At 38.0% G+C, this 16,363-nt stretch overlaps 1 protein-coding gene across 1 annotated transcript in view; it reads left to right on the top strand.

Annotated features, from left to right (window-relative positions):
* STT3A (staurosporin and temperature sensitive 3-like A) overlaps positions 1 to 16,363 on the top strand; it is a 49,986-nt gene that overhangs the window by 760 nt on the left and 32,863 nt on the right. The window contains exons 3-10 of the mRNA XM_077353796.1: positions 6,527 to 6,582; positions 6,729 to 6,800; positions 7,025 to 7,130; positions 7,251 to 7,301; positions 9,054 to 9,149; positions 9,348 to 9,407; positions 9,489 to 9,602; positions 9,775 to 9,861. Coding sequence (XP_077209911.1) covers positions 6,527 to 6,582; positions 6,729 to 6,800; positions 7,025 to 7,130; positions 7,251 to 7,301; positions 9,054 to 9,149; positions 9,348 to 9,407; positions 9,489 to 9,602; positions 9,775 to 9,861 — 642 coding nt within the window. The remainder of the gene's footprint in view (positions 1 to 6,526; positions 6,583 to 6,728; positions 6,801 to 7,024; positions 7,131 to 7,250; positions 7,302 to 9,053; positions 9,150 to 9,347; positions 9,408 to 9,488; positions 9,603 to 9,774; positions 9,862 to 16,363) is intronic.

Here is a 16,363-nt window from a genome sequence, read left to right as displayed (position 1 = left end):
TTATAGTTTCCAAAAAAAACCCTCTATATATTCCATCACCAGTGGCGTAAACATCACTTTGGCTAAAATGCCCTTGGCTATATATTTCAATCTTGTTCCGGAGAACAAAACATATTCAAGTGAGGAATGATAGAATGAAGTGCGGCATACAAAAACCAGCTACAAGGGCGCCCCCATTGGTTCAATCTTAAGAAAGTGATCTCCAATCTTAAGAAAGTGAGAAAGTGGATCACTTTCTTAAGATTGGACCAATGGGGGCGCCCTTGGAGCTGGTTTTTGCAAGGGCGCCCTTCAGCCTATCATTCGTCAAAAAGTGGAATGTTAAATTCTCTTGCAAACCCCACTGGTGGAACGGGACCAATGTGCATTTATAACTTGTATAAGTCAAAGAACAATAAATGGATTCGGTGACATTCACCAATGGGGCGCCTTTTCATCTGTTTTCTGCATTCGGTGACATTCACCAATAAAGGTATATTTGTTCTTTCCCAAAAAATTAAGGGGGGCAATTGCCCCCCTTCCCTTACAAGTGCCGTCGCCCCTGTCAGCCACACAAAAAAAAAAAAAAAAAAAAAAAACCTTTTTTACTTTTGCGCGACTGATGGATTTTGGATCATCCTGATGATCAAAGCGATGTAGTCCTATTGAAAGTTCAATTTTTTATATTTCTAATTGGTGTTTTTTGGGATCTAGGATTCAGATGTTATTTGTCTTTGTTAAACTTAAAGCCACTTTTGCCAGAGTGGGTAAAGGTCATTTACATGTTGCTTAGAGTTGCTTTTAGCTGAAATCTAGGAAGGTGGGTGCAATTTTCTAACCTTTGATATAAGAAGCAAAGAAAGAGAGTGATAGATTTAAACTAGGTAACAAAAGCCTAAATCCATGCCCATTAAGCTACTATACTATTCATGACAGAGATGTAAGCTCTAATAAGTTCTATTAAGCACTCAAATGCCTTTAAATAAGGTTTTAAATTTCGGTTTCTGTTGCCATGGAAACAGAAACGTTTCAATTTAGGTGGACACCCTGCAAAATCAAGTAAACATATGCAAATGATAGAATTGAAGCATAAATACTCACTTAGAGATTTTGGTTGGAATTAAGCAAAAAACACTCTTAGAAACCATCACATAAACAAGACAACCCTCAATAATAGTTTAAAAACATTGAATACCTAGTGACGTGCACTGTCGTCTAAGAAGCACGGTACAGGTAAGGAGTGCGGGTACGGCATGACACGGGTACGCGGGTACGTGATTTTCCAAAAAACTCGGGTGCGGGTACGTTCGGGTACGCTGAATATAATAATATTTTTTATTATTTTATTATATATTTATAAAAATTAATTTTTTTTAAAGAACAATCAAATTACAATTAACATCACCAAAATAGCAAAATCTAATATTACTCCATATTTCATAAGTTCCAACTTCAAGTACAAGATGTTACGATCGCATCATTCATTAGATACATTGTCCGTCGCCTTATCTCCTATATCATCATCTACATCATCGGTAAAAACAACGGCCTCCAAATCCGGCTCATCGAGTGAAAGGCTAGCAACTTCAAGCACCCCAACATCCTCAAAAGAATCAAATGAATCTTCACCTATGTCCCACATCTTCGTCTCTCCCTGTACATACTGTGGAGATCGTCTTGATAGAAGACGAAGATTACTATGAACAAAAATCAAGTCCTGAGCCCGTTGTGGAGTTATCTTGTTCCTTCTCAAAGAATGCACAAAGGAGTAAGTGCTCCAATTCCTCTCGTCACAAGATGAAGACGAAGGCTGCATAAGAAGCTTCAAAGCTAAGCTTTGAAGCATAGGAGCACATGTACCGTGAACAGCCCACCAATCATTCGGCTCTAAAGTAGCTCGGTCATTGATGGAATCAACGTCATTGAATAATCCAGACTTCATAAAGAAGTGGGCAAACTCCACATTAGCCTTCGTGTGATCTGCTGAATTGGAAAAGTACCTTTTGAGGCACTTTACCCTCTCTGCATAAATCTCTGTATCCTTATGTGTAAGAACACGATTTGAACTGGCACTAAGCCACTCTTCGCTTAATACCTTCAAGAATAGAAAAAATAATTTAGTTTCATATTAAAAGTATGAAATAAAGTTCACAATGAACATAACTATTAATCTAAATAAAATTTGAAGTCACCTAACCTTGGATTCAATGAATGAGCCAAGCAATGAAGCGAAGTGTTGCTCTTGTTCCAACGATAAAAAAGAATTTCTTGCACCACTTCATAAAAGCTACTCTTCTTCTTTCCTCTTTCCTTCCTTCCTATAGACTGCCGTCTTCACTTTCTCAATCATCGTGTCCCACATATCATAAACCAAATGAAGACAAGGCTTATCTGTGTCACACTCTCTTAGCATGTTATACATATGAGATGTAAAAGAGAGTATGTAATCGATAGAATCCCACCAAATGTCATCTAACACCTTCTCTTTCACAAACTTTGCTTTTCCTACATCATCCTCTCGATAGCAATTCCATTTGTCACTAGTCACCATCGATTGTAGACCTTGCTTTAAGAGTTTAAATCTCTTAAGCATCACAATAACACTCGCAAAGCGAGTATCGGCAACGGAAAACAACTTCAAACTATTAAAATCGTTGAATATGGCCAATCTCATCGAATGATTCATGATGAAATTCTTCACTAGCATGACATCTCCCGCAATATCCGAGATCCAACTACATTCTCCATAGGCAATTTGATTTACTTCCACATTCTTTGCTGCACAAATGTTCTTCAAAGCAAGATTGAGTGTGTGCACCACACACGGGGTCCAAAATATGGAAGGAAATTGAGCTTCAACAAGTTGTCTGGCTGCCTTGCAATTTGGAGTATTATCGGTAACTACCTGGACAACCTTATCATGTCCAACCTCATTAATGACTTCCTTCAATAAGTTAGCAATGAAATACTTGTCCTTTGTCTTCCCCGAACAATCTATCGCCTTAAGAAACATAGGTCTACCTTCCGATACCGCCATAAAGTTAATGAGAGGCCTCCTCTGTGAGTCGCTCCATCCATTACTAACAATGCTCACGCCTTTCTCCCTCCACGTGTCTCTAATAGGTTGCAACAGCTTATCAATATTAGCCCTCTCTGTTTGAAGTAGAGTTCCTAAGCAAGTTGTACCCCGGAGGCAAATAACCCGAAAGTGCATTGTTGGCGGCAAAAGTGTAGGAACTAGCATAGTATGGGTTCCTTGCTAGGTGAAAGGGCAAGCCACCGGAGTAAAGCATTCGAGTAATCTCGGCATGTAGTTGATCGCGAGCCGTCATATTGAATGCCTTTCCAATAGCACTCTCACTCCCACTTGGACCACTTGTCTTCCTCCTCTTTAAATCAAAACTTGGAGAGACAAACATACTAGTGCAACCCAATGATCCATGACTCGATGATGGCGGCAATGGCATTCTATTGAGAGCATTTTGCTTCATACGCTTTTTGCATTCTTCCTCAAACCTTTGCATTGCAAGTAGATCACTTGCTTTCACTTTAAGACATGATCCGATTCCTTGTCCCGCCATCTTCAACAAGTGTGCCATAACCCTTGTGTAGGAGCTACTGAAGCTCTTACTACAAAATTGCATTGCCACCTCATATTCCCTCCACCATTAGGATCTTTATCATATCTAGAGACATGCTTCCATAAAGGCTTCGACAAATCTTCATCAGTAGAAGACGTATGTGCGGCTTGGGCGGCACTAGCACCGGATGAAGACATTCTAAAATCTATTAAACAACAAAAACAATTTTAGTACGCAACGTTGCAACCCAACAAAACAAGGGACTCTAATTCTCAATTACACAAATTGAAACAAACAAGGTTACAAGGCAACACCAATTGTAAATTTGTATACACAACCAAACATACCCATGTAAATTAAACAATTGTATACACAACCAAACATACCCATGTAAATTCAAAAGGCAAGTGGCAAATGGCAAATGGCAATCCAATGCAATGCAATGCAATTATAAATTTATAATGAAGCAATTTTAGACTCTCAAGTCTCAATAGGTATTGCACCCAAAAATCAGTTTTGGACTCTCAACAGAGTAACAGACAACAGGTATTGCACCCAAAAATCAGTTTTGGACTCTCAACAGCCCAACAGGTATTTCACCCAAAAATCAGTTTTGGACTCTCAACAGCCAATAGGTATTGCACCCAAAAATCAGTTTTGGACTCTCAACAGCCAACATGTATTGCACCCAAAAATCAGTTTTGGACTCTCAACAGCCAACATGTATTGCACCCAAAAATCAGATTTGGATTTTGAGAATAGATTGTGAGTCCGAAGCTGATTCTTGGACTCAAAATTAGATTCAACAGATTGTGAGTCCAAAAATCTGCTTTGGATTCACAATCTGTTCTCAAAATCCAAAACAAACAGGGCCCAATAATCTGTTTTGGACTCAAAATCGATTGACAAAATCCCAAAAAAAAAACAGAGAGAGAAAGAGATACAGAGAGAGAAACCCAGAGAGAGAGGCCGAGAGAGAGATAGAGGCACAGAGAGAGAGAGAGAGAGGGTTATCTTTAATGGCCGTCGGAGGGGAGGGATGTCGCCGGAGTGGAGAGACCTCGTTGGAGTGGAGGGATCTCACCGGAGAAGATGGTTTAGGTTTAGGAAAGTAGGGTTTTGAGAGAGGGAGAGAGAATCGATTTGGGTAAGAGAGAATCGAGGGTTTTTTCCCCTTTTATTTGTTTTCTAAACACCCCCCCCCCCAATATGTTATAAAGCCACCCCTTAAGTCGCTGAAACACCCCCCTTCTTAATTAAAACCCACCTTAACGTGTCGGGCATGCGTGGGTGCGCACCCACGACGTACCCAAAACAAAAAAAATTGTTTTTTTTTTTAAAAAAAATGAGGGGTGCGCACCTGGGGCGTACCCGAACGTACCCGCACCCGATACGTATGGGGTACGGGACCCCAGGAGAGTACCCGTGCTTCCTTGACTGTCGTACATGTCTGATAATTTACTACCTACCAAATTTCGCATGTAATTCATATCAACATTTATACATAATACTTGCATCGCATTTTGCATAAGATTCATACAAATAAAATTATATAATAAATACAAATATAGTATACCACTATTGCATTTCCGATTTTGGTTTAAGTATTTCAGTCGTTTTCGTTTGGATGGGGTTGGAAACAACAATATTTGGCCCTTTCGCGTCGGATGGGGTTGGAAACAGAAATATTTTGGCCCTTTTGTGTCGGTTTCGATGGAAATTTAAAATCTTGCGAGTAGCATGTTTGCAGATTGGCAATCATCTATATATTTTATGATTTTATATGTTCGCTAAAGGCAAACGTCCCACATGCACTATTTGCAAAGTCACAAACTCTCTCTTTTTTTGAGGGATAGAGAGTTAAGACCCCCAACTAGTTTGGGACCAAGGCGTAGTTGAGTTGAGTAGTGAGTTAAAACAAATTCTAATAAGCAATTTGATGTATTTTTGCCTCTCCAAATAATAATAATAATAATTGGCGAAGAGTATGTAAGGTTAGTTTAGGTATTATGTGTATGTGTGGAGGGTATTGTAGTCTTTGTACAAGGTTGCCCTAATTTGGGCCTATATATACATCATTTACATGGGAGGACTCCTAAGTGGAGACTCCTCATCTTCTCCCTCTCTCTTCTTCTTCTTCCTCTCTTCTCCCTCTCTCTTCTTCTTCTTCCTCTCTTCTCTTATCTCACAATCTAACGTGGTACCAGAGCAAAGATCCTGAAAAGGAAAGAAGAAAGAAGGAAAGAAGAAGAGTTCTTGCCTCCCCATCTCTCTCGTACGCATATCCTCCATCTCTTCCAACGCCATCCACACACCTCTCTCTTTGTCCCATGTGCGACTTATAGTCCTAAAATAATCTCTCCCAGCAATACTGTAAATCCTTATCACTAAAATCTCTCACTCCCTCGTGAGCGATCCCCCCCTCTCCATCCCTCGGTCCCACCCCATCAGTGCGCACAACCCTTTCTCTTTCTTTTCCTTTTCCCTCGATTTTCTCTCTCCATTGCGCAACCCATTTTTGGATTGCCGTAACTCAAGATCCTCAACCTCTCTGTCATGGAAATACTGTGGGTACCATCTAAAGGTCGTCATGATTTTATCCTGAAAAAGGTATCCTCGGTGGAGCACTCTAATGCGTGTAAATAGTAAAATATCCAGCAGCATATTTGCATTCATAATCATCTATATTTTTTATGAGTTTATATGTTCGATAAAGATAAACGTGCCACATGCACTATTTTTACTGCCAACTTTCGTTAGTATACCATGCCTTTTGCTTTTGAGAACATATAGCAGTTTTTCAGTGTCATTTTTCACAACAGCTTTGTTTGTGTAATTCATTTGCTTAGTAACTGTATATGATGATGGTTCTGCAGTTCTGGATATCTGTTTTTCATTTGGTTTTGCATGATTGGATTTTTCTTTATGTTATATAGCTGCTGACTTAAATGTTTTACTGGTTTCAGTATCTGACCAAGAATGGAATATATGACTTCTGGAATTGGTTTGATGACCGGACCTGGTAATGTTTATTATAAGTGGGCTTGAAAACTTCTTTACCTATTCTTTTGCTTACCATAAACAAAGATATAATTCTTTTCTTGATCTATATAGTAACGCATGAATTTGAAAACAAATTTGAATATATGCTCACCTTTATGTCTCAAGGTATCCTCTAGGTCGTGTGATTGGTGGAACCGTTTATCCTGGATTGACCTTGACAGCAGGTTCCATTTGGCGGTAGGTATTTGAGATTCATGTAGATTTTTTCGGAGATTTCATGGGTGATTTTCTCCATGGTTTTTTTTTTTGAATGGTATTTTTTTTCTTTTTCTTCACAGTCTATGCTACCTGAATCCCATACAGTTTTACGTTACTGCTCATAGATTGGTAAAATTTCCATTGTTGCATTTTCCAGTCAGTCTTCGTGAAAGTTAAACTTTTGGAGCACTTACTGTTTGCAGGATACTGAACTCTCTTAACATTCCACTATCTGTGGAAACAGTTTGTGTATTTACGGCTCCAATTTTCTCAGCTTATGCTGCTTGGGCCACATACCTTTTGACAAAGGTTTATTTTCTCTCCAATGTATACGTGTTCTATATTCTATGTAATGAGCTGCAGTTATTATTTTACCTCCTACATATTTTGCATGATCTTCAGTGATATTTCTATTGTTTTTTCTTGCAGGAAGTCAAGGGTGTAGGAGCTGGATTGACTGCAGCAGCTCTCTTAGGAATGGTAATTTTATATTCTCACTTTTGTATTTGTGGGTGGGGGTTCTTGATGGAAAATATGTATATATATATATATATATATATATATATATATATGAGAAAAGGGTTCTTGAGGTGGCCCTCACAAAACATAGGGGGCCCACTTTGTTTGGATGATCCAAAGCATTCATTTGATAGGCCCTCACATAGATAGGGTGCCCACAAAAAATCAACTTCGTAGGATCATCCTAACCCTTCCATTTGTGGAGGTTAAAATGGATGGGTATAAACCTCCATTAATCTAAACCTCCATAAATGGAAGGGTTAGGATGATCCTATGGACCTGATTTTTTGTGGGCACCCTATCTATGTGAGGGCCTATCAAATGAATGCTTTGGATCATCCAAACAAAGTGGGCCCCCTATGTTTTGTGAGCGCCACCTCATATAAGGTAGCTCTACCTCAGGAATTGTTTACTCTCTCTCTCTCTCTCTCTCTCTCTCTCTCTCTTTATATATATATATATGCATGTGCATGTGCGTGCGCGCGCGCGCATACACACACACGCCCTCGCGCGCGCGCGCACACACACACACACACATATTTATCCATAAAAAATATACAAATAATTGGAATCAGCAACAGCATCCTTTACCCATGGAGTATATCTTTTGGAGCTTTTCGTGATCCAGACCTGGACTGATATTTCCTCATATATACACATACATACATACATACATACATAAAGACACACATATAATATGGGGTTTGATAGGCAATTTTGCAAAAAGCTGTTTTGCGGCTCACTTTTTCAGGAGAGAAAAGCCACCTAGCAGCAGATTTTCTCTCCTGAAAAAGTGAGCCGCCTAGTAGCAGATTTTGTCTTATTCATTAATTCGTCTGGGGCGACTGTTCTCTCCTGAAAAAGTGAGCTGCGTAATGGCTTTTTGCGAAATTGCCTAGCAAATCCTTATATATATATATATATATATATATATAGCTTTGGTTTGTAAATTTATCTATATTCCACCATTGTTTTTCAAGCACTTATAATGTTGATATAGTGAGAAGTATAACTATTTGGTTATTCCTGGTCTCAGTGTATTCATAATTCCCACAGTATTCTTGTCATGCACTTTTCTTATGCAACTGCTATTGATTGCTTGCCTTGCCTAACCACCAAACTGTAAACGTGTAATGTTACAACCCAACTCTCATATCCTCTTTTGAAGACCTAAAACACAAGGCCCGTGGCTTTTCTGGACATCCTAGAGGCCCACCTATCCTGATTGTCTTGGATGCCCAGTTACAATACTTTATGGATACGTTGCACGTGGACAAGTTCAAGTTTTAAGAATGGCAGACTTTACACAGCAAAAGGAATGAAGAAAAGTAAAAATGCATGTTTGTGTATTTTGGTTCTTTTCCCTATATTTATCTACATTATTTTAACTTACATACATGAAAACATAAAGATGCATAACTTTCTTCAAAAATTAAAGTTAAAATAAAAAATAAAAAAACATAACTAGGAGTATTCTCAACAGATCTAACACTTCTGCATGGCTCCATATGATGGGTTCTGCCAATTAGGAACTGGTAATTTTTCGTTGCATTATTTCTACCTGCATGTGCTACGCTGATTTACTTTGTTTCTTTGATGCTGTGATTCTGTGTTTAGTTATCTTTCGGACACCCCTGACATTTCTCTACGTAACACCTTAGTATAACCGCAATTTAAAATTTGATGCGCTCTCTTTCTTATGTTTGTGTGTAGGTACCATCCTATATATCACGATCTGTGGCAGGAAGCTATGACAATGAAGCTGTAGCAATATTTGCTTTGATCTTCACATTCTATCTTTATATAAAAGTGAGGCTGATGTGTAAAGTCTAGTGCCTTCTATTCTTTCTGTTTTGTTTTTGAATACTAACCCTAGGCTTTTTAGTATACTGTTTCCTTTTTATTTTCAAATCTTTCCTCATGAACTATGGTGTACTGGAAATGAATTAACGTGGCATGGTGTTATTTTCATTTGATTATCTGGTAATGATTTGGAACTATGTGCAGACACTAAACACAGGATCCCTCTTCTATGCTACTTTAAATGCTCTGGCATACTTTTACATGGTAAGTTTGATGGCACTGAGATTCCCATTTCTCCCTTGTTCCTTTCATACTTATTTTTGTCGTTGATGTGTTTCTTTTCAGGTTTGCTCCTGGGGAGGCTATACCTTCATCATTAACCTTATTCCCATGCATGTTCTTCTATGCATTGTAACTGGTCGTTATTCTTCTCGACTGTACATTGCATATGCTCCTCTTGTAAGTATCTGTACCATTTGAGAAGCTTATAAAATTTGTTGCATAATTCCAGACATTGTGGCTTCAATATGCTTCATTATATTCCCTACATCTTATGTTGCTGGGTTAATATATGCAATGTCCTATTTCTTTTCATAGGAGTTTGCTTCAATATCTATCCTTGTCAGCGCAGGTTGTCCTGGGAACTTTGTTGGCTGCCTTGGTGCCTGTCGTGGGTTTTAATGCAGTGATGACCTCAGAGCATTTTGCATCATTTTTGGTCAGTCACCTCCATTGAACATTCCTGATATTCTACTATTTCACGGTTTAATATATTTCTCTCTTGCTGGATTCGTTTTAGGGTACGAAGCCAATGTTTACGGATGTATTCTTGATATAGTGTCAAAGACAACTTTCTTGATTTCAGATTCCATACTAGAACTGGATGAGGGTTATGATATGCATTGTTGATATTGGGAAAGAACATTTATTTCCCAATATCATCTTGCATTTTGCATTTTGCATCGTGTTGAGGTCATCACGATATGCAGTGATGACCTCAGAGCATTTTGCATCATTACAATATGCATTTTGCATTTTTGCATCTTTTTTTGATGCGTTCATTGTGAAGAGCATATCCCATTTCTTAATGACTTTTGATTCACAGTCTTAATTTCTAGGAGGTGCATATTGTGGTAATGAGCTAGGTTACCACATTTAGATTCTGGGCGGGGCTTAAGACATTCAACAATAATTGTCACACTACACCTGATCTCAGGCTTTCATTAAGTGTGACATTATTGGTTAACAGGCAAGTTCAAATTCTGAGAATATGCAAAATGAAGGAGAACCTTATACTTCCACAATGGAATCAGTGATCCCTGTAATGGGTCTTTGAACCACCCATTTTTCTTATTCTAGGAAGGTACATCAAACACAGAAATATCTATCTCTTGAGGAAGGTTGAAAAACTTATGAGTTTAGATTGACTCATTTATGGTTCATTTTTTACTCAGGGCGCTTGGCATGGCAACTTGGATGGGTCATATTGTTTCTTCTTTTACACAAATTAAAACTAAAAAAAAAATGAAATTACCAGAAATATAAAATACAAATACAAGAAATATAGAAAATAAAACTGAGAAAATTACCATCAAATAAAATAATTTTAAAACCTACAACATGCCAAATTATGTACAATGCCTATATTATGTACGATGGCAATATAATAAAATGTAGATTAAGCATTTAAGTTTTGAGATAATATAGGCATGTACACTTGGAGATCCTTCTAAGTTTTGAGTATTTACATTAGATTCTAGAGTCGTTAAGTTTTTAGCTTCATCTTTATGTAAAAATGCCTTATTATCATTTCCTTTGAGAAAATAGTCATATTTTTATTTTATTCAAAAGTTGCCTCGTGATTATTCGGTTTAGAGTTACATCGGTGAGGTTTTAAGGAGTAGCAAGAAAAAATTGCTAAAACACCCACTCATCTCATGTAACAAAAAAAAGTGCATGACATTTATGGATGAATGACATGACCTGGGTAAGTTAACCTAGTTAGAGTCGAGCTATGTACAAACCTAGTCATTGTATTGGGCTGACTCGGCATATGGCCATTGCAAGTTGATTAGGCATAGTCACTAGTCAACTCGGTAAGTTTTCAAACCTTGTTCTTGAGCATCATGTAAGGTTCGCATTCCGTCTGGCCCTGACAACAAAATATAAAGGTTAATGGGTAGATAGTTGAGAAAGAAGTTCTAAAAAAATCAGTGAAGATATGTCCATGATTCCACTAGTTATGCCTTTGCATGGACTTTGAAATTCTGTTGGGTTGGAGTCTTTTTACCAGTTTTTGAATAGTTATGCTGAAAACTTCAAAAGGGTACTATGAAGTTTATTGCAGAAGACAAAAGTTGATGGAAAAAATCAACGAACATTGATGCATAAAATTTTATCCTTTTTTTTTTTTCTGAAAATTTTATCTGTCTATAAATCCAGTTGAATAGGTAGTCAACTGGATTTATCTATTACTTTTGTAGTGTGACTTGCATAAAATCAAGGTTTCAGGTTTGGTTTCGGTTGTGATGGAAATGGAAGCATGTCAATTTCAGATGGAAATTCTGGTGGGTCTCATGTAATATTACCCGAAACGTTTGGAAACATTTGCAAATGGAGGAAATTTAAGATGAAACTTTGGGAAGTGCTGGCGAAAAAGAAGTGAACACTTGGAATGAAGCTTCGTGTTTGTTTTTCTTCAAACCCCCAATCCCCTCCCCACCCCCCATCTCGAACAATGCTCCGATGGTCAGATTACCAATATTACCTGAAACGTATGGAAACATTTGCAAATGGTGGAAGTTTAAGATGAAACTTTGGGAAGTGTTAGAATAGGCAAAAAAACACTCATAAAAGATAAAACCATAAAAAACCCACCCATCGAAATCATGACGTGTTGTTGTGCATGTCCGATAGTTCAGTACCTACCCTATTCTTGAACCCTCTACCGAGCTCTACCCTACCCGCATTTCTTTTGAAGGGGGCCAAAGAAATGTCTCCACCTGACCTGCTGCCAACAGTCTTTCTTCGGAAAACTACTGAACGGGTCGATCCTCCCCTCTCGTTTGTTTTAGCAACTTATCCTACGGTCTCCTCGCCAAGAGCTCCCCGGCGACAGAGGATATTTATACTCTATAGTCTATACATACGCCACGTTTCACATTCAATTTATATAAATAAAATTATGTTACACATATTGGTATACTTATAATATACCAGTAATACATTTATGATTTTGGTTTGGTATGCGTTTCGTTAGGAAAAAGTAGGGTTGCAACTTGGGTCAGGTTTTACCCGACCCGCATCGACCCGACCTGAAAATAACATGGGTCGGTTTAGAAATCATGGGTCTTGGCTAGGGTCTGGTTTTAAATTGGAAAACCTGACTCAATCTTGAATAGAAGAAAAAAAACCCGAAACCCGACCCGACTCATATGGGTGCACTGTGACTATCTTAAATATCTCTTGAATAACATAGAAAATTATTTTCCAATATATTGATACAATTGTTTTGATTGAGGTGATCATGTCTGTTATGTGAAAATATAGTGTTCTTCTTAAAGTTATACACTTGATGACACAAATTTAGAAATTTTTGGTGTGAAGATTTTTTTTTCTACAATCTTTAAAATTAGTCACTATCGCTAAAAAAATGAAAACCCGACTCGACCCGACCCGAGAAACTATCTTGGGTAGGGTCGGGTTTAGGAATCTCGGGTTTTCCTGTAAAAAATTAGACCCGACCCGACCGGGATAATTCTCGGGTAGGGTAGGGTTTTGGAAAACCCGACCTGAGTTGCACCCTTAGGAAAAAGGCTTAGTTGAGTTGAGTTTATGCGTTTCGGTGGGGATAGAAACAGAGACATTTCAGCCGTTTCATGTTAGTTTCTGTGGAAATTTAAAAGTATGCATGGGATTATCTATAGTCTATCTATTAGTTTTTTGATGCTATTTTACTGCAATTATCTGTAGTCAATATTCACAAGTCACAACCGTTGCCTGTCCAACATTTCAAGTTATGTAATAGATACTCAACAAAATCATGCTTTTAGTAAGGTATCTTCGCTTTTAATTATTAATATCATTTTTACATTTGGTGTGAGAACATTATATGCTAAGTAATACTCCATGGCACACTAACAAATAAAATGCTTGCATTAAGTTGAAAAAAGTAATTAATGTGAACACAATGAAAGTTTTTTTTTATAGAAACACGACGCCATTTAAAAAAATGTTTTTTTTTATAGAAACTATGTTTCAAAGTTTATAGAATTTTCAGAACAATACAACTTTTCTTTCTAAGAGCTCGACAAAGTTTCTTGGGTTTCATGGATTACAAATGATGAATCAAAGAGTCCGTCCATACTATAGAGGAACATATACTATGATAATCAAGGGATTCAATTCTTCAAAAACATCATTAGAAGGAAACACCATAATAATGATCGCTTTTGCTGAAAGTTTTTAGAATTAATCAGAACTACAATCAAATGTCCGTAAGGAATCCACATTTATTTATTTTTCTCTTGAGTAGTAACAAATAATTTTATTAATGAAAACAAGAGCATTACTCATACAAAATTGGAAAAAATGATAAAGACAATCATTACATCAGCCATTCGAAAAAAAAGACAATCATTACATCACGGAATAGGAAGTGCCAAAAGATTTTATCATAGCTCAAAGAACCTTTGCTTCAATGGAATTAATGATACCCAATGACACTGAAAAATTGAACTAAAAGTAAACTCTCCTACTTGGTCCCTAATGATTCCTTCAATCCTTTATCGTCTTGCCTAACCCGGGGAATCAACTTTAATTTATAAGCATCCATTTGGGTGGTGGTTTCTATTTCAAAACCACCCTTGATGACTTTGCTACTTCAATTGTTTACAACAGGAATATACGTTCCTCATATGCTGTGAAATCCTTGGAAATGGTCGCCCAAAAAATGATGTTTTTGTTAATCTTTTTTAATTCTAAGTTCATCCCCTCTCTGCCTTCTTTTTATGGTTATTTTATAAACTTTGAGCCAATTTCTGAGTAGCACGGAGGATTGCAAGCTGTTCAAAGGTGTTGTTATGAGCTCTCATGTGTCATCTCTCTCTCATCTCCAATATGATGATGACTCGATTATCTTTCCTAGAAATAATATGGAGCATCTCCTAAAAATATGGACAATCTTGAAGCAGTGTCTTGCCTCTTAATTAACATAAAAAATTTCTTTGGTTGGCATTAATAGAGGCTGGGAGATGTTCAGAATTGGCTGGCACCTTTGGCTGCACTGTGGATTCCCTACCAGTTCTTTACCTTGGCCTTCCACTTGTGTTTGATATGCCATCAAAAAACTTTGTACTGTGGTGGTTGAGAGAGTCGAAAAGAAGCTAGCCTCTTGGAAGTGAGGTATATATCTTTTAGTGGAAGCATCTGCATTTTCTAAATTACCGATTTACCACATGTTCATCTTTAAAGCAATGTTTCAAAACTTGGAGATGAAAACTCGACCAAAGGTAGAAAGGAGTCGACTCGGGTGAGTCAATGATTGACACCGATCAATTTCTCATCGACCTGGGCAAGTCAAAGGTGTTTTTATTGGCCTGGTAAAAAATCCGACTTGGATGAGAAACTCGACCCAGTTAAAAGAGACTCAACTCGGACAAGTCGATGCTTGCCAAGTCAATTTCTCATTGACTTGGGCAAGTCAAAGGAGTTTTTATTGACCTGGTAGGCAAAAAATCTGACTTGTATGAGCATCTCGACCAAGGTAAAATAGAGTCAACTCAGGCGAGTCAATGTTGACTCGGGGAGTTTTAAATAGTGCTTTAAAGTTTTTATCTCTATTGCCAAAAGAATAGAAAAGTTGAAGAGGACTTCCTATGGGATGGAAAGGAGGAACTGAAGAAGATCAAGCATCTTATCAATTGGAAAGCGGTTTGTATGTTCAATGTTGGAAACATCAAATGGAGGAACCAAGATCTTCTTGGTAAGTGACAATGGAGATATGGTGAAGAAACAAATGCGTTAGGGAGGTTGGTCATTAGCTTCAAGTGTGAAATTCATAACAATAATTTGTGCTCTAGCTGGTTGAGAAGCAGCAAGGGATCAGGGGCTTGGTGATCCATTGCATGGTTATGCACAAATTTCTAGATGGCATCAGATTCAGCGTTGAAAATGGAACCACAATCAGGTTTTGGGAAGACATCTGGATAGATGAAATTCCGTTGATTTGTCATTGCTTTACCGAATCCTACACAAAATTGCAACCAAGAAATCCTCGCTGGTTGTATATGGAATCAAGTAGGTTAATCCTGCAATGGAATGGTCTTGAGCTTTACACAGATTTTTCAAAGATGATGGATAATCTTCTTGAATTTATTTGAGAGGATCTAGCAGAGTTTTATGTTTCCTTCCCAAGCAGATGGGGGGTGCTGGGTTTGGGGATCCAATGTTGCCTTCTTGACTTGCTTGCTTTGATATCTATCTGGCAACAAGTGCCCTCCCTTCCCTTGTGCATGGGCCTTGAAGGCTCCAACGCCTCCTCTATTTTCGACTTTCTGCTAGACAACAATTTTACAGAGTATCAACACATGCGATATGTTCAAAAAGAAAAAAAATAGGTTGATAAATTGATGTGTTCTGTGTAGGGAAGCAGAAGGATCCAAAATTATCCATTTGAACCTTGCCCACACGATCTAGTTTGCTATCCGAAGATTTTTGGGGGTGGCTTGGGTCTTCCCTAACTCGATGGATGAGCTTATTAGCAGCTGGTATATTAGTCAGTTTGAGATGGAAGGACATAATATTTAGCGCATTGTTCTGCTCACAATCATTTGGGACATCTAGAAAGATGTATTGGTAGAGTATTTAGTCACAAAGAGTCTCATCTTGGATCAGTGGTACTGGACATCAAGACCTCCTTCATCCTTTGGGGCTTGGCTTGTTTCTCTCAGTGGGTTTACTCTGTGTATGATACACTCATTAAGTAGAGACAGATTGTATGGGCTGCTGGAATCAGAGGAGTGTCAAGAGATGATGTGGACTCTCATATTCTCATTCTCCGGTCCTACTGTTGTTGATTCCAACTAAGTGAAAGTTGCAGTCCTTTTAGATGGCATTAAATTTGCTCAACTTCACGGATAGACACATTTGGGTGGAAGGAGACTCGATGAACGCTCTATCTTGGGCCATATCTGCCCAAGGTTAGACGTGTCCATAGTCTA

The sequence above is a fragment of the Tasmannia lanceolata genome, unplaced genomic scaffold (genome assembly GCF_043159265.1).
Source record: "Tasmannia lanceolata isolate RefF3 unplaced genomic scaffold, GAP_Taslan_0.1 ptg000015l, whole genome shotgun sequence".
Taxonomy (NCBI): Eukaryota; Viridiplantae; Streptophyta; class Magnoliopsida; order Canellales; family Winteraceae; genus Tasmannia; species Tasmannia lanceolata.
This window is presented reverse-complemented; position numbering and strand designations above follow the sequence as displayed.